The sequence below is a fragment of the Squalius cephalus genome (genome assembly GCF_949319135.1).
Source record: "Squalius cephalus genome assembly, chromosome: 9".
Taxonomy (NCBI): Eukaryota; Metazoa; Chordata; class Actinopteri; order Cypriniformes; family Leuciscidae; genus Squalius; species Squalius cephalus.
In genome coordinates this window covers 27,944,329-27,970,527 of record NC_137130.1, presented here as the reverse complement: position 1 = coordinate 27,970,527, position 26,199 = coordinate 27,944,329, and the positions used below count along the sequence as shown (strand labels likewise).

At 36.7% G+C, this 26,199-nt stretch overlaps 1 protein-coding gene across 1 annotated transcript in view; it reads left to right on the top strand.

The window, feature by feature from the left end:
* fstl1b (follistatin-like 1b) overlaps positions 1-26,199 on the top strand; it is a 52,841-nt gene that overhangs the window by 8,714 nt on the left and 17,928 nt on the right. The window contains exons 3-5 of the mRNA XM_079881210.1: positions 18,601-18,702; positions 20,019-20,148; positions 22,489-22,521. Coding sequence (XP_079737336.1) covers positions 18,601-18,702; positions 20,019-20,148; positions 22,489-22,521 — 265 coding nt within the window. The remainder of the gene's footprint in view (positions 1-18,600; positions 18,703-20,018; positions 20,149-22,488; positions 22,522-26,199) is intronic.

The window sequence follows — 26,199 nt, the reverse complement described above, 5'->3', positions numbered from 1 at the left end:
CAACACTGCGGGTTGCACAACATGCTTGCATTGTAAACAATGTTTACGTTGATGTTGAGCGTGAACTCATGAAAGCTGGATGGAAAATGACAGTTTATAGTTATACATATTAGTAAATATATTAAATAGGCTACTAAATTTGTATTTTCCTCACACACACCTATATTTCTCTTCAAAATAAATAGATGTATCCACTGGGGTCATATGGATTAACATCATGTTCACTTTTTAAGTTTTAACTTTGGAGGTCTCATAAGCCGTGCTTCCACTGAAATTACCCAGAACAATTTGTCCCTGGAACTTTTTTCCCAGGAACTTTTTTTTCTCCCAGACCTGTTGCTGTCTGCGTTTCCATTTCGGTGTAAAGTACCATGAAGATTAGGCAAATTAGTCCGGTGGCATAGGACTGCGCACTACTTTCCAGTTCACATTGGATTTAATCCTATGAATTTAAGCTCAATAAAGCCTGAACCTCGTCGTCGGCCCATCTGTCATATTTTTTATACTCCATTGTTGATTCGAATAGCAAACAACTCTTACTGCACGCACCGCAACAGATTTTTAAAAATGGTGGTTGAAATAAAAGAGTCAAACTGCATGGAGTCAACCAATCAGCATTTTCAGCGCCCAAGTTCCACCCCCGAAAGTTCCTGAACTTTTAAAAAGTACTACCTCGCCAGCAGGGACTTTCTGAGGGGGAAATTTTTACCCGGAACTTAATTTAGTCCCTGGTTCCTGTGGTGGGGTTTGGCTAGAGTATCCCTTTAATATTTGAAATGTTTAAAAACTCTGGATAAACTAGTTATACATGGGTTGAGGATGATGCAGCTTTTATTGGGGCAATCCAGAATCGTAATCTATAAATAAGGCAATAGGTCAAAACACAGGGCAGATAATCCAAAAGGACAACAGAGCAGAAAAACACAAAACCAAACAGAAGATCAAAAACCATGACACAGGTTTTTGACAACTAGAGAGAGTGCTCAGAAATGCAGTGTGGCACTTTCAAGACTTTGCAAATAAAAAGTGAAAACACAGGCTTATATAGGCAGAGCTTAACAAGCTAATGACACACAGATGAACCTAATCACAACATAATGATTTTTTTCAGTTCAGTGATCCAGTAAGAGAATTCATTCAAACAGCGCTAATGTAAAGAACACCAAGCTGATTACATCAGAGATGGCAAAGAGAATAGTAACTCACGTTGCATTTTTAATGAATTATTTCATTGTTTAGCTTTAAAACACGAGCTCTGTCGTATTCTGTGATGGTTTCTGATGTGAAATGTCGCTATGTGAAATGATGGATGAGGATTGCATTCAAGGTAAAGACAATTGCAGTGACATACAGCTGTCGTACAATAAGCACATGCGAGTCCGTTATATTGATGCGCAAACATGTGGCCCTGTTTGGTATTGCATCTTGACTTGTCTCAAATGTAAAAAAGCTCTTTGCTGTTGCACTGTACATAATACACTGTGAATTCTGTGCATAAATGTATTAATTATATGGACTCCTTATATAAGCAGATCTATTCTGCCAAGACCAAATACATTAACTTTGCCATATCCATTTACATGCTAAACTATTCAGAGAGTTATACAGTAAATACAGTATGTGCAACAAAAGTAGGTTAACTATGTGCAATCAATGACAATGTAGAATTCGCCAGACTTGCGTTAGACGTCTTGTGGAGGACAAGAGTTTGGTGTTTCAGGGCCTCACAGGACAATAAAGCGCCTTTGCCTACTTTACCATAATACACAGCTAAAGGGGTGTTAATGATAGCTGAGAAAACACACCTATCCATTTCTGATTGAGAATACAACATCCATCTACCCGCAGACAGGTCCTTCCCCATATTGTGGTGCTTTGCACAAACAACAAGGCCATTGCGAAGAATGTGGGACTGAAAACAAGCACACTTCCTTCTCCAAACACATGTCAGCCATTAACCCAGCTCTCCTAATCCATGACCCTTTAGAGAGAATCGCTGCAGACAAGCCAGGACGGCTGGAACAGAGCCTAGATTCAGATGGTAGGCGGGAGATAGATTGAGAAAAGTAACTTGGGTGAAAGAGAGAAGTTGGCGGGATCTACCAAAAGCAGAAGACTGGCTGTAATCCTGAGTGACAGCCAAAATGAGACAAAAGGCTTAGAGACCAGAGAGGAATAAAATGGATCGATTCACTGAGGTGCAGCGAGAGATGGTACCATTTGAAAGGAAGTGGAAGAGGGAAAAAGAAAGAAAATGTAATTATAGCAGCTGAAATGTAGGAAATAAATAAGGAAAAGACTGTCCCATGCTGCCCGCAGTGTGCTGGCATCCATCCACCATCCTACTGCCAAGACCAGATTTGGAAACTGCTGAATGGACATTAAAATGGTGTCACTTCGGCAATAAGATTGTCAAAGACATTTGTGAGGACTCATTTTATTGCAGTACTTGCAAGGTAGCACTACTCAAATATATATATATATATATATATATATATATATATATATATATATATATATATATATATATATATATATATATAATTTTTTTGTAAATAATTCAGCCTGGGGTGCTTAACAGGCTCAATTCATAGTTGTTTTGCAGATAATAAAATCTTAGATAACCAAGAAGGTCCTGTGTTTAATATTTAATATTTAACCAATTACCATTTCATTCTTCATTCTTTTTAAAGTCTGGTCAGAAATTATGAGATCAATCGTGATTCTAAGAGTTGTTCATCTAAGATAGCCTACACTGTTAATTTTTTTTTTTTTAAAGTAATTATCTTCCAGATTTAACTCTTTCCTGACCAGGGGTTATTTTTTTTATTTTTTTTGTTGCCTGTCAGGACCAATTTTTTAAACATTTTCACAAAAATGTCATGGCCCCCAGAATATGTGCATTTGCATTTGCATTGATGATCACAGATCACGTTATTTTCCATGTGCGTAAGCAATGCTTCGCTTGTTTCTGCTGCTTCTTCACCTGTGTTTTGATCCGTTTTTGTCAGCTTAGCCTTTTAGCCAAGTCTAGCTAGTCTTTGTAGACAATTGAAACGGGAAAAAGAATGCTGTTATCTTTCTTGAGTCCTGTGTACACCCCCTCACAAAAACACATTTGCGGTTCATCTAGTCTCTGTCCCACTGCTACAGATGAATCTCTTTGGAATTTTAAGAGCTCTCTCACATTCACACACTCTGTTCCTTTGTGTGTGTGTGTCATTGAGAGCACACTCCTGAGGCCTCATGCAACGCCGCCTTTAACTGAGAGCTCCATAGAACCTGGAATGTGATGCATTAGAATAGACTGACATCACTGGCATTCCATTCCAATAAAGGAGAAAAATGAGCAAGAATGCACAGATGGGACGGCACTCCCTTTTTCTCTGATGGATATATTGGGAGACCATAAACATCACAAGCTAGTTTTGATGTCAGACGGTCAGACAGTCAGACGTTTTTTATAGTTATATTAATATAATAATAACTAAAATTCATAACAGAAAGCATGCAGTGTGTTTGAGAGCTGTTGTAGTGCACTGGAAGTTTCATCCACATATTTGTGACAGCTTCTCTGACCCATATAACTGAGATGTTTGAAACAGGACAGACTCCATGGAGAGACCCATGAGAGAATTTAGCAGAGAGGAATTCCTCTCTGTCCTCACTGCTCTCACTTAAGAAAGCATTTCTATTGTCTGGAAATAACTAATGCTGTTGTCTGTGGGAAATTCAAACTGAGTTTGGAAAGAATGTCGAGAGAAAAATAAAAGACAAATTAATGAGGGAAGAGAAAAGCTTAAGAAAGGACATCACACCATTGCATACTTTAGAGAGAACGTGTGCTCATTAGCTCTGACATCATCTTTTAAACATCAAACATTAAATACCCAGAATGCTCAAGTTTTTAGGGCAAACCAAACTGAATTTTTTTTAGCATTTAAATTTCCATTTAAAAGGAACTGACCTTAATTTGTCTTGAATTATTGACTACTCCAATATGCATTAAACATGTCATAATAAAATATGACTCCTTCCATCATCATGAATTTCGGGATGCTTGAAAACATGTTTTTTTTTTTCTTTGTTTCTTTGTTTCTTTTTTTTATTACTTGAGAATGCAACATTTTGATGTGGAATCCTGAACATGACATGCAGACAAAAATATATATAGTATATTGTGGCCAGAAACTGATCCAGATTCATCAATCTAATAGATACCTGCACAAATGAATTTTTGAACCTGTTTAGTTTGCAACGAGGAATTCTATATAATAAAAATGAGATAAATAATATATTAAAAATAATAATATTTCAAAATATTAAGTATAATTAAGTAATCTCAAATATTAAGCCTAGTTCACATAGTTTATAGAAAATGTGAACAATGTAGATACATTTATTTATTATAATTTCTTAACAATATATATATTGTATAAACAACACATTTGTGAAAAAATAAATAAATAAGTAAATTTGTTCACGATTCATCCCAGTAATTCAGCATTCACTTAATGTGGGACCCTTAATGTTTTTCGCAACCAGCGCTATCTCACAACCAATTCGTACGAATTTGTACGAATTCGTACAAGTGATTAAAAGGTGACTAATTCGTACAAATTCATACGATTTGTCTAAACCCATGTGATGGTTAGGTTTAGGGGCGGGGTCTGGGGTAGGTCATTCATATGAATTGGGCAACTCGTAAAATATGTACAATTTAGCAAAAATCGTACTAATTCGTACGAGTGATGTCGCATGAATTTGTACGAATTGCCGTGAGATCGGGTTGTTCGTAACCCTGTGTTAGATCTTTTAATTTCAGGTAAAAGCAGACATAATAAAATATAATTAGATATATAAGTTTTTCCTCTATTGGCTAGACAACATGAGTACAGAGATTTTACCTCTCTTTCTTATTATCATGCCCATGTGATAGTGTAGTGCACAGCTATGCATTTGAGTGCCTTGAATGCTTCCTCATTTGTGGCTTTGCTGGATTGCCAAAGTTATATAGATGCTGTTTGACATGCCTTTCATCTAACGTAATCAGCTTACAGTGATGCTAGAAGGAAGCCTTGATGTGGTTTGTACTCTCTCATGCTCTTAAGCTCGGTTGCAATCTTTTTTACCCACATCCTCTCATCCCTGCTCATTTCCAGTCCGCGGTCTCCCAGCATGCTCCTCTCTATGTGTGAGCAGCACCAGGACTGTATGAGCGGGTTTAGTGCGTCTGTGTGGGGGCAGGTCAGAAAGTCAAAGCTTGGCTTTGTCTAGAGAAAGACTTGCATTCTTATGAGGAAAAATCTCTGTTCAAATTCCCAGCCTACCATGTGCAACCATTTATCTACCATATAGAGCAAAAGTAAAGTATGTTATTATGTGGACTTGCAGGCACAATTGGTTTAAAACATGATCTCCTGATTGAGTATAATGACACATTAGCAATCATGAGTGGGATTAGTCATTGTGGAGGCACATTCCCAGAGCAGTTTGTGTGGTCGATAACATCTATTCACCATGCAAGCCTCTAAAACAAGCATTGTGTGCTTGAAAATGGTATTTTTCAGTGTGTGCATGTCTAATTCAGGAGCTGATGTATGATCCTCTCAGGTTGTTTGCATTGTAAGATAAATGTGCTTTATGCAAATATTATATGTCATCTAGCGTCCTGGGGACAAAGTTAATGATGTTTATAAAATTAGCCTTCAGCTAGAAATTTTAATTATATTCTCTGACTCTTGGGGTTGTCAAATGCATAGGGTCAATAGCATGCCACTGTTTTTGATTAAGTTATTCAAAAATACATTAAAAAACTCATTCATACAGACTGTGACTTGAATACAGCTCTTTTATAATGAGTTTTTCATTTCTGAATTAAAATGCTCTTTTTGTGGGGCTGAAATGTTTAATTGTGAAGAAAAAATTCTCATTAAAAGCATGAAATACTATAAAGTAAATTTTTTATTTAATTTTTTTTTAAATAAATGTCAATGTGGCATAACCAACCATTTTGGTTATTGACAACCGAAGCCATTTTGTTGTTGTCAATAAAACAGGAAATTATATCACAGAGAAGACCCCATTAGCCCCTTAAAACTGTGTCAAGGTCAGTAATTGAGATATTTTTTATGACATGGCAAGGTTAGTTCAGATTTTCAGGTGTCAAATGGAATAACCTCCAAAAAACATGATGTTCATGATGTTGTTTTTGATATTTGGAAGATAGATAGATAGATAGATAGATAGATAGATAGATAGATAGATAGATAGATAGATAGATAGATAGATAGATATTAGTTTTTCAATTGTTCATATTGTATGAACACTCACAAAAAATAAAACATTTGCATTGACTTCTATGAAATACCTTGATGACTAGCGAACATCTGTTGTGGTTAAATTTAATGCTGTCTCGTAATAGTGCGCACCACTCTTGTAAATTCTACGTTTTTACGATCATTACAATGATTTCCCCCCTTATTTCATCTGTACATCCTCTGCTTTCACACATTTACAGTTACGCCCAGCAGCATTCAGAACAGCTGAAGTCAGCGTGTTGCTGTTTCCTCGCAGGGTGACATTTATGCTTGAGTTATGGAGATGTAGATGCTCCTGGAGGGAGATCAATGGAGGTTTTCACTGGCTGGTGACATTCACTCTGGCAGAATTGACTCAGAAATAATGTTCAAAAACAAACAAACAGACTCCTTTGGGGTTTCCTCCCCATATCGACAGGGGTTTTGGGTTCCATCCATCTGTGAGTCTAATCAAGCTCACGCAGCTGCTGACTTTATTATGAGAAAACAGCTCTTTTCTAATCAGCACAACTTATCAGTATACACAGAAAACAATGAACCCTTCAGCTAAACGAGCAGGGGCAATGAGTTGAACCCAATAGACTCTGGAAATGGTTTCCTGGGTTTCCTTTTTGTCTTGGTTCAGTATCTTGAATTTCCCATGTGGCTGGCATCAAATCTTTGAAAGACATTTGGAGTTTGTAAACTAGATATTCCTTTAATGGATATTCATGAGCTGTGTTCAGTTTTCCTACTCATTTCTGTCAAATAATCTGTCATTTTACTTCTGGATTGACAGAAATTCTGATTACAAACTCTTACACATCGTTCATGAAGCGACTCTAATGCCGTTATTTGAATTTCAGAGAGTCTTTTTCCATGACAGCTTATTGTTGTGGTGTAACTGATTTTATATTCTCTCTCCAGCACATTAGAACAAAATAAAATGCAACTGCTGCTTCATGATGACTAAAAGTCTAGCTATCTAGTTCCAAAAGGGGGTTTTCACAGTCATGCCTTATGTTGGGTTCAGACTACACAATATTTTTGTCTGTTACGATAGTCACTGTTTCAGAAATGTCATATTGCGATAATTGAGGTCAATATTGAGGTCAATATTGTGATTGCGATATAATAAACAAATGGTTTCATGAGTCAACTTGCTTGGTTCTCAAGGAAAATAAATGCACACACAGATTAGTGATAATCTGCCTAAATAAAAAAGTTCTTTAGTCAAGAGCAGTGAGTGTTTTTCTCTGTTCCCTTTGTTCTTTGATTAACTTTAGCGACAGATATAATTAGTGGCTACTGTGTACTGTCCCTTTAAGACCAGCCGCTGCTGTCAGAGACGCGGATCTCACACGCGCCTCATTCTCTCACGAGTCACAACTCTTCACGTTCATCATAAGACTACTCTTATGTTATGAAGATACTCGACAAAAATACATTTTGGCATAATTGTGTGTTATTGTTCGTTCAAGCTCGAAAGAGAACTGTATTCTGGCATGCTGTTTTGTGCGCACACACGATATTAGCGCGAGTCTTTCTGTGTGTCACAGTCAGGACATTCACAGGCAGCGCGTTCTTTTTTGTCTTATCGCGCATGAATGGTTTAAAAGCATTTGCATTCAAGAGCAGGATCATGTTACACTAGCCAAAGGATGCCAAAAATTAACAGATGCTGCGTTAATTGCGTTAACAGCGCTAATTTATTTATTTAATTTAAAATAGCAGCATTTTGCGTCATATAATCGCATAGGCTTGACATCGCGATTGCGATATGTTTAATCGTGCAGCACTATGTCAGATCATGTGATTTTGACTCCCAAATTGTTGTCATGGACAAGAAACATGTCAGACTACTCGTTGCTTCCCGACCAATCATCGCTAACCGTCTTTAACGACGAGCGTGATGTCATCAAGAAGGCGGAACTAGCGGCTGACTTCACAAGAGTGTAAAAAACAAAAGTTGTAGGCTACTAGCCTAATGCTAATTCCAGTACTCACCAGGTTAAAGTGCTTTTGCTATATCATTCATCAGCATTTATCTTTTTTCACTCTGTTGTGATAGTCCTGTGAGGAAACATTGTAAAGGCAGGAGTATTGATTCATAGCTCCACAAACTTTTCCTCCATTGCATAATTCCACCTAGCAGCACCAATACAATCGTCTCTCTTTCGTTTCGCCATGTTAAAAAACTGCGTACGGAAGAGCTTCTGTGCTCCTATTGGTCAACGTCACAGATGTGACGGAACCCGTAATGGAGGAACATGCTAGTCTTTCTGTCGGGACATTGTGAGGACGCAGGACGTTGGTTGTTGCCCACTATGACACACTATACAAGATTAAATGATCGATTATTGCATCCCAACGCCCATTGTCGCTTACAAATCATCACGACACCCAACGCCCTACGGATTGTGCCAAAATTGGGCTGATATCGTGTAGTCTGAACCCGGGATTAGAAGAATCATTTGGGAAATCTTTTGGTGACATCTTAGTTCTTAAAAGAACTATTTTCTTTCTTAGTTTGAAGAACATTTTAATAATCTAAAGAACTATTTTCCACTATAAAGAACCTTTGCGCAATGGAAAGTTTCCATGGATTTTAAAGGTTCTTCATGGATCCATCAATACCAATAAAGATCTCTTTATCGGAAATATGTACTATCTGTAATTCTATTTTCGGTATTTACTGTAATCATCTTCCTGCACTTTCATCCTTTCTTGTCCAGTACAGCCATCATGTTTTACCAGTAGTATCTGGTGTAGCTCTTTGTTTTCGGACTGCTCTGTTCTCCCCATTCAGTACTCCAACACACACTCCCTTCCCCAGTCTTTCTGTTTGTATTCAATTCTCCCGTCTCTTACTGCTGTGCTGAAAGGAAAACCGATAACCGCATGCCTTTTGTGTTGTTTCAAACAACTTTTCTTTTAAAGGCAAAGACAGTGAAAGCTGTTAGATAAGTGGCATCATTGGAGGCCTGTGGACTAAATGCGTATGAGGATGTTTTTGTTCTCTGATGCAGGTCTTCTGTTGAAATGCACCTATTTGAATGCAGTCTGGACAGCATATTTCCTGGTTCCAGTTAATTAATCTGTAAACATCAGTCATGTTTGCTGTTGTAGCCGGATGATTAGTATGCAGCTGTTTCAGTAATTAAAGATTCAACTTACAAGTGCATTTTTTCACGAGTGAAATGACTCACACATGGTGTGCTGCCTTAATGTTTGTGCTCTTACGTCAATTTTGGTAATTTAGCAAAGCACCACAGGCTACAGTTTATATGTACATTGAAATGCGAAATATAATGTTAGATTTACAAGTGAAATATTAAATGCTAAAATCACTGCAATAGTTGGTACCATAGCTGTCTGTTTAGCTGTCACTGAAAACCTAATGGTTTAGTTATTGGTAACTGAATAATGTTACAGCTTGCTATTGTTACTCATATGTCATTAAGTACAGTAATGTGGAAGAATCACATAACCCTGAACACATACCAGAATTCGATGCAATTTAAATGTCACTTATGGCTCACATTGTAAAACAGAAAAACAACATTAAAAACCTGCTAATGGTAAGTTGACTCTTCTGCTCAGCAAGGCTGCATTTATCTGATCAAAAGTACAATAAAAACAGTAATTGTGTCAAATATGATCACAAATGTAAATAACTGTTTTCTATTTTAATATAAAATATTTTATAATGTTTTTATATAAATGTTTTTTGAAAAAGATTTTTACACTACATGTGTGGGCACAGTGTGAAGGGAAGTGTGATGTTTAGTCATTTTTGTGGAGAGACGAGGAGGTAATGATTCTCTCTGCAGTGATGATGATCTTCATTATAAAGCCATATAGTTACACTCTCTTTAAATCGGTTTGTGCAGTGAGAGAGTCCTTAAATGTGCTTTTTATGCGCGTGAGTGTGTGTGGATAGAGATTCAGGATGGAGGACAGACTCTATGATGGGGGAAAATATCAAGGGGAGAAATAAACAGCTGACATCTATATTTTCCTCCTTCCATCCTGAAGTCAGTCTACCTGCAGCCCTGAGTTCAGTCTTCCCTCAATCTATCAATCACTGTTCTCTGCATGCACCCATTAATTCTTCCCCTGGAACTAATATTCCTTCTCCTGCTGTCGTTCTCTCACCCTATTCATTCTGCGATTTCTTTCATTCTCTGCTGAGACTCTGGCATTTGCCCTCTATACACATGTAGTCAGCACTGCACAATGCTCTGTTCTTGGAAGTCTAATTTATGAAATTCAATAGGCACAATGTGTGATAAAGAAAGAGAAGAAAACAGGTAGAGAAGGAATAAAAGGAAAGAATAAATTAAATTAAAGATTGAAACCTTGTGAGACTCTTTCAGTGAGATTCTGCTTTTATTGTAAGAGAAAATGGCCGACTGTTATCTTCAGTTGCATTGAAACGTTATCTTGATTTTGAAAGAGAGGTGTTTTAAGGTGCAGTGTATTGTTCCTACACAAGGTCCAGGAGCAAATGAGAACAGATGACGGTGATGTGGCAAACATATCTCAGTGAACTAGACAAGGACAGCTGCCTTGGTTATGGAAGCATTTGTCCTGTTCATTTTATTCATATGTGTCCGTTAAATCTTTCAGCATTGAACCAACTAAACCAATGCAAATTCGAATAAATGAAAATTCACCTGTTATCTAAATGCATGTTATGGATCTTATTCTGAATGATTTATTCATGCATGATTTATTTTTTTAAAGAGGACCAATATATTAAAATTCTTGAGATTTAATGTTGCTGTTTGAGCATTAAAATTACCAGCAGAGTTACAAAGCACAAACTTTGAAGGGAGTTTTTCTCTATATCAAAGAAACGCCTTGATTATAGTCTTGCGTTTTCTTCTGGGAATGTACATGTCACAATATTCCTCATTTGACTAAATCCCGCCCAAGGTATACACAGAAAAAAGATTGGGTCGCGTAAGTTGTTTGTTGAACAACTTGCGGTTATGGTAAGGTGACATTTCCAAAACACGCTTGAATCGGTTGGCCAATCCCAACACACTGGTCCAGTCAACCAATCAGAGCACATTGCACTTTTCAGAAGGAGGGGCTTCATATAAATAGGAACTGAACGGAGCGTTACTAGGTGCTTCTCAATAGTAAAATTATCGCTGCTCTCCCTGCTCTTATCCATGCTAGGCTGCATGGATGCGCAGGGAGTGCCCAGAACAGAACCATACCGCCAATCCAAAGTATATACTAATTGTCATTCGTATTTGGTGATAGTGGTTCCTGACAGAAATGGCGTTTTTGGTCATTTTTTGGAGCTTGACAAACTATGGTCACTGTAACATTTCCAGAATTGTTTCTTTTTGTGTATCACGGTGGAAAGAAACCTGCGTTGTCTTTAATGTTATATCTAGCTCAGTTATAGCCTGCAATAACTCACGGCTGTGGCCATTATTCCTGTTTCCATGGTAACATTGACTTCTTGATTGGTGGATTTTGCTTCAAGAATTTGGGTAGTGTAGTACTTCATCTGGCTATTAAAAATGAAGTCGAAATCACACTGAGTTGTTGCTTCTACAGAGGCATATACAGTCGCTTCACAACCTCAGAGCTCGGGAAGTTTTCAAAGGGTTTCACATTCTTGCCAAAAAACATTCTCTTTGGAATTTTTCAGTTGGATTTCTACTTCTGGAACCCCACTAACTTATAATTTAAAATTCATTTGGAGTTTAAATGATTTAGCTTGTGAAGAACAAAAAAAAATCTATTAAATTTGGACTGATATAATGAAATATGTTCGTAGAAGTATTGCATTTTCTATATGTGGACATAAGGGTGAAGTGTGAAGCTGAAGACTCTTCCTCTCAGGCATTGTCATTTAATTGGAGCTCCCTTTCCTCCCAAGATACTGTTTTTCCCCTCTTTCCTGCTTGTTCCACTTTTCCATTATCTTGTGACTGCCTTCTCCACACTTTCACAGATTTCAGCTGTCCTCTGCCGCTCATGCAGACGCCCACATTTCACATATACACATAGACGTTCACATATACAGTCATTCATGAGAGTTTGTGTTTTCCGGTGAAATTAGCAGCACAGACGGTTTGCAATGAGGAATAGTTGAGCAGAGTTCAACTATATTCAAAGCAGCAAGTACAGTTACCAATACAACGACTGCCTCATACAGTTGTGTATATACTGCAGTTAAATGGGAACTGACTGCAGTTGCTTTGATCAAGTTGTCTCTTCCTTGCTTGAGGCACAAACCCACATGACATTTTTTTTTTCACTACATCAAACTTAAATTATAGCACTGAAAGCATTTGGTTGACAGCCACTGACCAACCTCTGAGTTGAGACTGTCTAGTGGTCAGGCTGATGTAATATTATTTTAGCAGCTTGTGTGTGTTGTGTGCATTTGAAGGCATACACACATACATACTCATATACAGTAGATGAAATGTCTCTACCAATGTTAAAACCATTGAGTCAGAAGGGCAGAGAGAGTAATTAGTGTCATTATAAGTTTCATATTATTTTAATTTAGCTGCGGATACTTAATGTGAACTGATTAGCATTTTTAGCTTTCACTACAGCATTATGACCTCTTTTTTGATATAGGACTGTAATAATGCATGAGTTAGCTATAGAGAATGGGATACAGTTGAAAGGAAGGTCACATTTCTTTGTGGTCATGATTCCAGAGTCAGACAAAACCCCACATTCCTCGACTCTTCTGCACCAGGAATGTTTGCTCTCTGTCTTCGCTGTATATCCCTCTCCTTGGCAATCCCACCGGCCCCTCGGCCTGCCAGAACAGCCCTCTGGGTAAACAACAGCAACACTGTTCAGATATGCTTGGAAGGAAAGACTCCTTTGCCACTGATCTAGTGATCTGTGACCATTTCAACCACAACTCTTGACACTTGAGGCTGCACACACACACTGCAACTACTTTTTAGTTGGCATTTTTGTCATTCTTTGTTTTCCTGTAAAAATACCTAAACGTTCCTACATTTAATTTTGAACATTAGGAAGATTGTTTCAGATATATTAAGTTTGTTAATATAAAAAATAAAATAAAAAATCATGAAGAAAAAATATTTATTAGCATAAATCTAATAAAATGTAGTGAGGTTTAGACTTTAGAGGTTTAGACTCCAAGAAAATGAGAAGTAACCATTTGCCAGTTTGGAAAGAACAATAAACAGTTCAAGATATACTACCATTCAAAGATTGCTAAGAATCTTTTGAATATGTTTTTGAAAAAAGTCTCACCAAGGCTGCTTTCTTTTGTTTGACCCAAAATACAGTAAAATCTACTATTGTTTATTACAATTTAAAATAACTGTTTTAGATGTTACATATTTTACCTGCTCACAAAACATTCCTATTATCAATGCTGAAAACAGTTGTGCTGATTAAAGTGCCTCTATTATGCTTTAATATGAATATCACATTTCATGCAGTGTGTAATATAGCTTTATGTGAATGTTTTAGGTCTGCAAAGCTTTAAATTTCAAAGAGCACGACAAATAAAGTTATTATCTAAAAATATAATTGATTCTGAACTGCTGAAATGAGTCGTCAGCAACTTCTTTTTACATACCTACGAAACAATGTAACATATTTGCATAACGCCAGCCTATGGTCTTCGTTGGCTGCCTGCGAACAACGTATACTTTGACCCTCAAACACTGTAGTGGTAGCTGAGGCCTGGAAGAGTTTGGTTTATGTTGTCGACATGTCGAGAAGACGCTGTTTTCAGCGCTGTGAATCCAATTGTCATGCATTTCAAAAGGATGAAGACTTGGGCTTGAATTGATACTGTAAAAATGACGCCATTTTTACTGTTCGTATCACTGTGTATCAGGCGCTTGAGGAAGCTCTGAAGATAAAATTCAGATATGGTCAATGGGCGTTTCGTTTCCAACACGTGCTGTAAGCAGTAGACCAATCACAACAGACTGGGCCATCTGACCAATCAGAGCAGAGTAGCTCTCGGAAAGGAGGGGTTTAGTGGGACCGAATCTTTTATCAAACTGTTTCAGACACTGAGAGAAAAGAGGTGATGCTGCAATGTATATTATGAGAAAATGTTAAAGTTTTTTGACCTTTGATGCATGTAAACCTATTGTAGGAGACTTCCAAAACAAAATTAGGAACCTTTAAAATAGCATATAGGGGCACTTTAATATGCGGAAACCGTAATTTTTTTCAGTATTCTTTGATAAATGGAAAGCATTTATTTGAAATAGAAATCTTTTTTAACGTTCTAAATGTTTTTACTATTACTTCTTATTAATTTTAATGTATCCTTGTTAAAAATATATATGTATAAATATATAAATGTATTAAAATGTAGTGTATGTAAAAAACGTTCTCTGAAAACCCTTATTATCTTGCACACTTTTTCAATGCAGCAATGCAAGTTTGAGAGGTGGCGCCCCGACAAATCTCGCGAGAATCACGACTTGCTTTACGGCACGACGTCACATACATCAACAACATATGAAGCAGCCTCTACGGAAGACATTAGCACGCATCACAGACGTGAATCATGGCAGAGTCGACGAAGAAAGCAAAGAAAGCGCGGTCGGAAGAGTCAAGGAAAAGAAAACGACAGTAACGTTAAATACAAGTACTCCATAGCGACTCTAGGGGTCGCTGTTTGAGAAAAACGGAAACTGCATAGTGTGCCTTTTAATACCGCCAATAAAGGAAACAGCTTTGAGACAGAGAGATCGAAAGATGGATAACAACACGATTGTTTAAGAGTCGGACAGCATCATGTGTGCAATGAAATCTTGGAGGTCATAGTTCAGCGTCAGGCATCTTATAGCCCATCTCTCATTTACTCTCTCCTACAGTAAGTTGAATAGTTCTCTTCAAGCCCTCCTGCCTGGTTGTCATGGAAACGTATCTGCTTTTTTATATGATTTAGCTAAAGTACTTTACAATGTTCATTCGTTTAAATGTCAGTGTAGCTTCCCTGTAGAGAAAGAGATTCATTTATGCATGAGGCTTGGTTTTGTTCTCTCTCCTTTAATGTACCTCTGTTACCGCTGGTCCACAATTGCATCTTCCTCTAATGTCAGGACAAAACTCTCTCAAATGAATATCCCGTAAACTTGTAATACGGCAACGTTGTCGGCATGTCCTCTGATGACCTCAATCGGAGCAGCACTGACCAAATTCCTCTAAGAATGCAGGCCTCGGGACAGAAAATCTCACTCTGGAAAGTTTGCTTACATTGTATGACTCACGCATGAGCTGGAAGGGGGGAAGGGTCTGTTCGTGTGTTGTGTGTGTGTGCTTGTAAGTGTGTGTATTAGAGTAAGTCCAGGGTGGAACCAGCAATCATGGTTCATGGGAAAGGAAAGAACAGGCAAGATTGCAGATGTGACGACACCCTTCTTGAACACACACACACACACACACACACACACACACACACACACACACACACACACACACACACACACACACAGGCTGCATTTGATTATGGTTGGACTCTATGTAGGTTTGGGAAAGCAGCAGGAGGGGTTTTTCAGGAAACTCCTAAATCGTTACTCCAGGCTCAACTTGGCAGCACGTGATTGGCTAGCTCTCTGTTCACATGACTTTGCTGTGGTGTGGAGTCTGGGGTCCTGGATAGCCGGGGAATATTAGAGGAACACAAAGAAAAAAAAGGAAGAGTAAAAGGGAGTTGGTCTGAATTTTTCAGACGTGAGGCACATTCACTGACCTCACTCATAAATCAGAGAGAAAGTTAAGTAGAGCTAAAAAAAGAGCGCAATGTAAAAAAAAAAACCCATCGCTGTCTAATCTACATGAATTTAGAGTATTTTTAAACATGCACGTGAACTTTATCATATAGGACGTGTTCTTGCGTATTGATGCGTTTTAGGAGTGTTGAGTTAAACATTTTAGAAACATGCTGAAACCATTTCATTGTGCTTTGTCTATAGTTTTAAACGAAAAAACACATTCCGTGTCAACGGCCCACAAACCTGATATCATTGCTCCATCTGCTGGTAGAAGAGAGTGTATCACTTTTGATGGACCTCAAGTTCTTTGTATTCAATGATGTTTTGAGGATAATGATGATTTAACCCTACTTCCATTCAAAAGTGTTGGGTCAGCAAGATTTGTTTAATGCATGTACTTGATCAGAAATACAGTGAAAACACTAATATTGTTATAAATGTTGGAAAAAGTTGCCTAATATATTTGTGGAAACTGCTACATTTTTCAGGATTATTTTATTAATGGATATTTCAAAAGAACAGCATCTATTTGAAAGAGAAATAATCCCCTCCATCTGTTAATCTGTCGGCATGTTAAATATCATGCTTATTTTCTAATTTATATTTGTAAAAATTATATATAATTTTTATGTTCACATTTGAATTTAATAAGAAATTAAAAATGTAATTTACCAGATACTTTTCTTTTATATAGGCTATTGTGAATTACATGATACTTAGAGGGATAGTTCACCCAAAAATGAAAATGCTGTCTTCATTTATTCACCCTCAAGTTGTTCCAAACCTGTATGAGTTGTCTTCTGTTGAACATGAAAGAAAATATTTTAAAGAATGTTGATATCCCTTTAATACAGTCAACATGGAGCATACACGTAAGAGTAGCCTGAAGCATGAATAAATCAATAAGTCTCTATACCAGTGTACTTAGCTTTATTTCAGTTTTACAGAGCGATTTATTCATGCTTACCCTGCGTGTCTACACCGGACACGACCGCTGTTATATTTTTAATGCATCTGTACCTTGTGGGACACACATTATAGAGAGGTTGTCCTAGTTTTCAAGGAGAACCGCTAGTTGTCAGGGAAACTGGTGGCAGGAGGCTCTCCCGAGTGTTTAAAGTGGAGAGAGTCCACTCTTTTAGAGATAGTTATCAATCTTCTGTCCCCAGAGGAAACACTGTGTGTGAGAGAGTAAGAGCAAGTATAAGTGTGTTTGTCTATGTTTGTGGTAAAAGTGAATTTGTGTCCTGTAGCCCACGCTAGTTTCTGTTTCGAGGGTTTTTTAGCCTGCCCTGGTTTCATGAGCTATTCGAATAGAGATGTCAAACCACAAAACATCCTTCACAAACAGTCTTTTGTGAGAAGTGAGCATTATGCATGCTAAATATATGTTTTAAATGTCAACTGAATAATTCCAGAATCCGACATTTAAAAATACGAAGTGCTTTTGCAGCAGATGCCTTTTTAGCCGCCCTCTGGTGGTGAGAGTCTGTATGTGCACAAACTTACTTTGTTTCTGCCCACCCTTACAAAAAACAAGTATACTTTTAATTTTAAGTATAGTAAAGTTCAAGTATATTTTTTAAGTATACGCTATGTAGTAAGTATACTAATATCAATGTACTAGAAGTATACTTGTAAGTGTACTGTTTCAATACTACTTGGGACCAAATTGGCCCACTTTTTAGTGTACATAAGTATACGTTTAAGTGTACATTAAGTGTAACAGTAGTAAACTTTGAGTACACAACTAGTTTAGAACTACGTTTTTCACTTGTACTGCAGCTATACTACAAGTGAACTTATTGGTATACTTATAGTTTACTAGTCAAATCATTGTAACATTTTTTTTGTTTATGAAAGTACACTTTGTAGTGTACTCTCAGTAAACTACTAGTTTAGTAGTTTTATACTACAAGTATACTAACCATACTTCTAGTCTACTTATTTATATATTATTTTGCACTAATTATACTACTATTTATGTATTAATTTTTTATACTTGAACTGTACTTTTAGTAGATTTGAAGTAAATTCCTACACTACCAGAGGGCAACTCAAAAATTCAGATACTCAGAATAAGGAACATCTCTGTTTTCTTTAAAAATCAATATTTTCAAACACTGTTTATAAGTTTATAAGACAGTATGTAAAACTATATGTGAAAAAGTATTTAAAAGGCTGTTCAATCCAAAGAGGAAACACAATTACAGCCAAGTATATTTTAAATACTTAATTATACTTTTAAGTATATCTCGATCAAAATATTGAGTACATGTGTAGGGAAAATATACTTAGACTTTCTTGTGCAATTTTAAGTATGTTTCCAAGAAGGACATAAAGTATATTTCTGAGAAATGCATAAAAAATTACTCAAAGTATACTTTCTTATTTTTAGCTTAAAAGAAGTATGCTGATAGCACACTTGAATAAAGTTATTTTTTGTAAGGGCAGGAGCCGCAGGACCTATTCAGAGTTTTGCAGCTGTGTGTCTGTTTTATTAATGTTGTTTATTTCTGTGTGTTTGTCGGCAGGAGGCTCAGAGCAAATCAAAGGTGTGTGCGAATGTGTTCTGTGGCGCTGGAAGAGAGTGTGCCGTGAACGAGAAAGGAGACCCCAGCTGTCTGTGCATTGAGGTAAGAAAACCTTCTATAGGAAAGATGCAGGGATTTGACCAGTGAATTTCCTTGACCTTTATATTTCTTTGGATGAGGATTTTTAAACATTTTATAGAGATTGCAGAATTTCTAGCTGATGAAATATTTAGGTCTGAGTAAAACTAGAAAAGTTTGTATGACTTTTTTAGTAAGTTCTGTGACTTTTCGGTAACACTTTACTTGAAGGGGTGTGCATAAGACTAACATGACACCTTCATAATCACGCCATGACACATGTCATGAATATGGAGGAGTTTTTATGCATGTTTATGACAACTGTCATTAAGTGTCATTCGCTCAATTATGACATTTTTAATGCAAAGATGACATTGTTTGAAATGTCTTTGTTATGACAACTTGACATAAACCAATACATCATAACTTGTCAGTGTCTTGGTAATGACAACTTGACATTACCAAGAAAACATAACCTGTCATAAATCTGTTATAAAATATATTCATGACACTGTTACAAAACTATATGACAGATTATTAACACTTAATGACATTTTAATGACAAATTAAATGTGTACCACTGTACTTGAGGTCAAGAAATATATTCATGACACCGTTATAAAACTATTTGACAGATTATTAACACTTAATGACATTTTAATGACAAATTCAGTTTGTACCAGTGAAGAAAAAAAAATTGGTCATAAAAAATTCATGACACAATTATAATGCCGACCTCATGACAGCCAATGTCAAAACCAACCACATGACAGTTTGATGTACTGTTAACCCATAAAGCTAAGTAGTTTCTTAAATTTGATAATTAATCTGCTATGTCATATTTTGTAACAGATTTATGACAGGTTATGTTTTCTTGGTAATGTCAAGTTGTCATGACAAAGACACTGACAGGTTATGATGTATTGGTTTATGTCAAGTTGTCATAACAAAGACATTTCAAACAATGTCATCTTTGCATTAAAAATGTCATAATTGAGCGAATGACACTTAATGACAGTTGTCATAAACATGCATAAAACTCCTTCATATTCATGACATGTGTCATGGCGTGATTATGAAGGTGTCATGTTAGTCTTATGCACACCCCTTCAAGTGTTACCGACTTTTCCAGGTTTAGAAAATTCCAGGTTTTTATAATGATCTATTTTTTGGTTTTCCATGATTTTGAGAACACTGAATATCCCTTGCAAAAAAATTAAAAAAGTACAAGTTTGCATTATTGTTAGACTTTAAGTCAAAATTGTTCAGAACAATGTCCTGAAAAATGCTTGAGACATTGGCAGTTGTGTTTTTTAACAGTATGTTGTTTTCTCCTGCAGCAATGCAAACCTCATAAGCGCTCAGTGTGTGGCAGTAATGGAAAAACCTACCGTAACCACTGCGAACTGCACCGTGACGCCTGTCTTACTGGACTCATGATCCAAGTGGCCCATGACGGACACTGCAAAGGTGTGTGGAGGAGACCAACATGCAGGAGAATAGGAATGAACTACAGGCATATAGGCTGATTAGGAATGAAGTGAAGGTTGATATTGACCGGAAATTACATTCCCTGTGATTTTGCAAGGATTTAGCAGTCAATTCTAAACTAAGATTTTACTATAAAATTACACATTATAATAAAAATGCAATATGATCTTTAATAAACAATTAAGCCCCAATGTACAGGGTGGGCCATTTATATGGATACACCGTAATAACATGGTAATGGTTGGTGATATTAAAGTCCTGTTTGTGGCACATTAGTATATGTGAGGGGGCAAACTCCTCAAGATGGGTGGTGACCATGGTGGCCATTTAGAAGTCGGCCATCTTGGATACAACTTTTGTTTTTTCAATAGGAAGAGGGCCATGTGACACATCAAACTTATTGGTAACGTCACAAGAAAAACAATGGTGTGCTTGGTTTCAACGTAACTTTATTCGTTCATGAGTTATTTACAAGTTTCTGACCACTTATAAAATGTGTTCAATGTGCTGCCCATTGTGTTGGATTGTCAATGCAACCCTGTTCTCCCACTCTTCACACACTGATAGCAACACCGCAAGAGAAATGCCAGCACAGGCATCCAGTATCCGTAGTTTCAGGTGCTGCACATCTCGTATCTTCACACCATAGACAATTGCCTTCAGATGACCCCAAAGATAAAAGTCTTAGGGGGTCAGATCGGGAGACCTTGGGGGCCATTCAACTGGCCCACGACGACCAATCCACTTTCCAGGAAACTGTTCATCTAGGACATATCACCAACCATTCCCATGTTATTACGGTGTATCCATATAAATGGCCCACCCTGTAGTTATCATCTTTAGGAGAGTTTTAGTACAATTTGTGAAACATGCAAGCACAGATATCAACACTAAGGGCCAGATCTAATAAAGGAGAACTCCGGTCAATTTTAACATTGAGCTCATTTTTTTGTGCATTTGGAGTGCTGTCAGTACAGAGAACAACGACAAAAATCGGTGTTGCCTACACCGTGTTATCCTCTTTTTAAAGTTTGCACCCTGTTGACTTCAATGGGGCAAGTTTTAAACCTGCTTTTAGCCTCTTAACATCCTTGATGTGTCATTACAAGTGCCCAGCAAGAGATCGTACTAAGAGATCGAACTAAGAGATCGAAACTAATCCATATGAATTGAGCGGTTTAGTACAATTTTTCTGAAGAGACTTGATCGCTTTACACGATGAACAGATTGAATTTAGGCTTTTATTCACATAAACATTCATCAACTCACACATCAGTTGTGGTAAACGGAAACTCAAGCGCGTTCACTTGATGTGCGAGAACCAATGAGGTTCATTCTCATGTTACGCAGCGTGTTTGAGCTTCTGCAAAAACCAATGAGGTTCAATCAAATAAATGCCTAAATTCAATCTGTTCATCATATAACTAAACTGAAGGACTAAACGTCTCAATTCCTATGGGGTAGTTTTACTATCTCTTTATGAACTGTTAGAAGCGTTAAAGTGGTAGTTTTCTTATTATCATCAATGTTGAAAAAGGTTGTGCTGCTTCATATTTTTGTGGAAACTAATAAAAAAATGTAGGATTCAAAATAACTGCATTTGTTTGAAATAGAAATCTTTTGTAATTTTATAAACATCTTTACTGTCACTTTTAATACATTTAAGGCATCGTTGCTGAATACATGTATTAATTTCTTAACTTACTTGTAATAAATGAATAACCAGAGCTAGTAGCTAGAAATATACTGTAAGTATTTTGAACAGTCTGTGTTTATTACATAGTAAAAGAAAAAAATCTCATTAGAAGTTGTTTGGGATATCAGGACCGCATTTACCCAGGAAAGGCATCATGGGAATGCTGGGATCCTGCTTATAGTAAGAATAGAGGATAAGCTTCATCCAACATTTCTGATTGATAACAGGATAAAATAAGAGATGGGAACACAATGTATTGATTCACTTTGGCAAGATCCCTTGGGAACAGTTTATCTGACTGGAACAGGACATTCTCTCTTGTTCTTACTAATGTACTCTTCAATGGACCAGCTCTGTAACACTGACGTCTTATTACCATCTCGGCACAGAGTGTTGGATCATTGGACGTTGAACATATGGTCAAATCCAGGTCTAAGTCTGATATCATGTTATTCTGACCACGTATATCGTTACATTACGACATGCTATGAGGTGACGTTGTAACCTCTTATCTATATTTGATGCAAGTACTGTAGTTGCTCAGCTGATAACCAAGGGAAGATTCAGTCATAATTAAGGGCAGATATTGAGACATCACTCACGTTTATCTTTGTCTCTTACAGAGAAGAAGAAGGAGAAGGCTGCAGCCAGCCCAGGTGAGTTGTATTAGGACCACTGGCTAAGAGCCAAACCAGAGCTTTCTGATGACTCTACTTATCTGTCGGCTGCCCAGATTACCATTAATTACCAGCATTTTATGAGCTCAGAGATACTGAGAGCAGACATAACCTCTCTGACACGGCGACAGTGGAATTACTTGCGCTCAAAATAACCCTTTAGATGTAGAGAATGCATTTAATCTCTTGGGACCAAGTCTGTTTATGGCTATAGTATTTGGACCATAAATTTATTGTTTGTGCTCTAAAGAGGATATTCGTTATTAAGAAAATAATGATTCTATTGGCAAGAGTGATGCTTTTTCAATCACCAACCAATTTTAGCTTATTTCCTTTATAAACATGCTTTTGTAACATTGATGCATAAAATAATGAAATCATTGGTTATAAAAGAACTTTATCTTTGTATGAAATCTTGTATACATATGAAGTAGCAGTGCCTACATTTCATAGGCGTTTAAAATAAACATGTTCTTTAGCATTTTACAGAGGTCCACTTGAGTGGACAGTATGCGTTTTTGGTTTTAACCAAATAAGATACTGTATTAAACATAATAAGCTGATGATAACACAGCAATACTGTGTGTAAAACCAAGGCATGATGATATAAAATCATGTGAAACTATAAAATATATACAAAAAAAATCGAATACAGCTTCACTTATTGCAGACGCAATTGAGTTTGTTCCCGTTCGACCAGCAGACAGAGAAGACCTTCATAGAAGTTGAACTTTGCGTGTCTTTGAAATCAGAACATGAGGACGTGATTCCATCAAAGATCTGGTGGATGTACAACTCTGTGAAAACCTGACTCACGCTCCCTCCAGTCTACCAGAGTATTTTGATTTACACTTATTAGCTTATAAATCTAATTATGTTTTAAAAAGACACATTTCTACTGTAGCTCTCCTCTCTGAGAAAACATCAGACTGAAATCTACATTGATCTATTGATGTTTTCAGACTAGTGATCAGGTGTTTTCAATCTCATCTGAAATCTGCAGTGTTGGGAGTAACACATAACATGTAACATGCATACAAAAATCAGATTACTTTTTGGTGTAACGAGGAAAGCATTACAAGTAACATGCATTACATAATCAGGTTACTTTTTTGATGTAACCAGGAAAGCATTATAAGTAACATGCATTACATAATCAGATTACTTTTTTGATGTAACGAGTAAAGTGATACATTAAAAGTAACATGCATCACGTAATCAGATTACTCTTGATGTAACGAGTAAAGCATTATAAGTAACATGCATTACATAATCAGATTACTTTTTTGATGTAACGAGTAAAGTGATACATTAAAAGTAACATGCATCACGTAATCAGATTACTCTTGATGTAACAAGTAAAGCATTATAAGTAACATGCATTACATAATCAGATTACTTTTTTGATGTAACGAGTAAAGTGATACATTAAAAGTAACATGCATCACGTAATCAGATTACTCTTGATGTAACAAGTAAAGCATTATAAGTAACATGCATTACATAATCAGATTACTTTTTTGATGTAACGAGTAAAGTGATACATTAAAAGTAACATGCATCACGTAATCAGATTACTCTTGATGTAACGAGTAAAGCATTATAAGTAACATGCATTACATAATCAGATTACTTTTTTGATGTAACGAGTAAAGTGATACATTAAAAGTAACATGCATCACGTAATCAGATTACTCTTGATGTAACAAGTAAAGCATTATAAGTAATATGCATTACATAATCAGATTACTTTTTTGATGTAACGAGTAAAGTGATACATTAAAAGTAACATGCATCACGTAATCAGATTACTCTTGATGTAACAAGTAAAGCATTATAAGTAACATGCATTACATAATCAGATTACTTTTTTGATGTAACGAGTAAAGTGATACATTAAAAGTAACATGCATTACATAATCAGATTACTTTTTTGATGTAACGAGTAATACATTAAAAGTAACATGCATCACGTAATCAGATTACTCTTGATGTAATGAGTAAAGCATTACAAGTAACATGCATTACATAATCAGATTGCTTTTCTGATGTAACGAGTAAAGCATTACAAGTAAACATTTATTACGTAATCCGATTACTTTTCTGATGTAACGAGTAAAGTAATGCATTACAAGTAACATACATTACGTAATCACATTACTTTTTTGATGTAACTGCAAATTGATGTGGCAAACTGCAAAGCTGCAAAACGATCTCCGTTCACACGGATCTGTGAAAACGATGCCATGCCACTTTGTAAAGAAACACTACATGCCTATAGACTGAACACGTAACACGCATCCACATGACATCACCGTTTTTACTATGTTGTTCTTTCTTTTCTTTTACTATGTTCATGTTTTTGTAGTTTACATAGAGTCGGTAATGAAGAGACGTTCAAAAACTTGCACTTTCTATCCCATTTTCAAAAGTTTGGTCCTCAGGCCCCCAAAATGCTGTTGTCGTGTAAATAAATGTCCAGAACGTATTAAAAGTTTTACGTTTTTAGTTGAAAACGGTGTCATGTAAACGGCCCTTTAGTGTCTGTAAACTTAGCAGATAATATTCTTGCAGAAAATTACTAGTACCTTTTCTGTTTTTTTATACAGATTTCTTTCTTACAGAATAGGGGAGAGTGGGGTGAGTTGTGCCAGTTTTTACTCAAAGTGACTTTAAAGTGAGGCCATGGCAGTAATGCCTTCAACTTAAGGATGTACATATATTTCAGGATGTGGTGCATCCCTGAGAACAATAACTTTGGATCTGAAATAAATTGTTTCAGAAATATAGCTCTTGGAAAAAAAGTGGTCTCATGGCACAACTTGGCCCTGGTGCGGGGGAAGTTGTGCCTTTGGGGGAATACATTGGGGGTAAATTGTGCCTGTGATTTCTGAAGTAAAACAGAACATTTTAATGTTATGAACCATACTGCTCTATGAAAGCAAGATAAATTCAATACAAAATTACTAATTTAAGGTTTATTTAGATATTGTCACCCTGGAATACCATAGCATGCGTTTTTCACTATGGTCAATTGCATAGGGATTTTGTATTGAACATAACTCTGGATCACAGTGTCATAGAGACAAGGGGACGGGCTCATTTTACTCAGACGACCGATCAGTCTCTCAGGATCATTGTGAAGCTATCAAGCTACGCCCTAGCAACCATTTAGAGCACCATAGCAACACAATATATGATATTTGTGAATCATTTCAGGCAAAAAGGCTTTGGCAATAGATGCTTGTTGACATAGCGCTGTCTGTCAATTATGTAACATAAGAATAAAGTGACTAGGCTAATTTCTAAACATCCTATTGTGACATAGGCCACTTAAAAATGGAATAAAACTTCTCTTTAATAACATAGTGCAAACCCAAAACTGAAATCAGTGTTAGCTAAATTAAACAAATAGCAGGCAGGCCTAAGTAAAACAATGATGAGGCATGCCCATCTCCTCACTTCTCAAGATTATCCCCTGTGAGTATGTAGGTCTAGGTGGTCTGGATCTGGCACAACTTAACCCAGGCCCTTTGGCACAAATCACCCCAGACCCACAAGTTTGAAAAACTAGCATGATCCAGCAGTTAAGAGCTAACATCATGCTAACTGTATAGACTCATTGTGTAGACTACTAAAGCACTAAAACATGTGTGA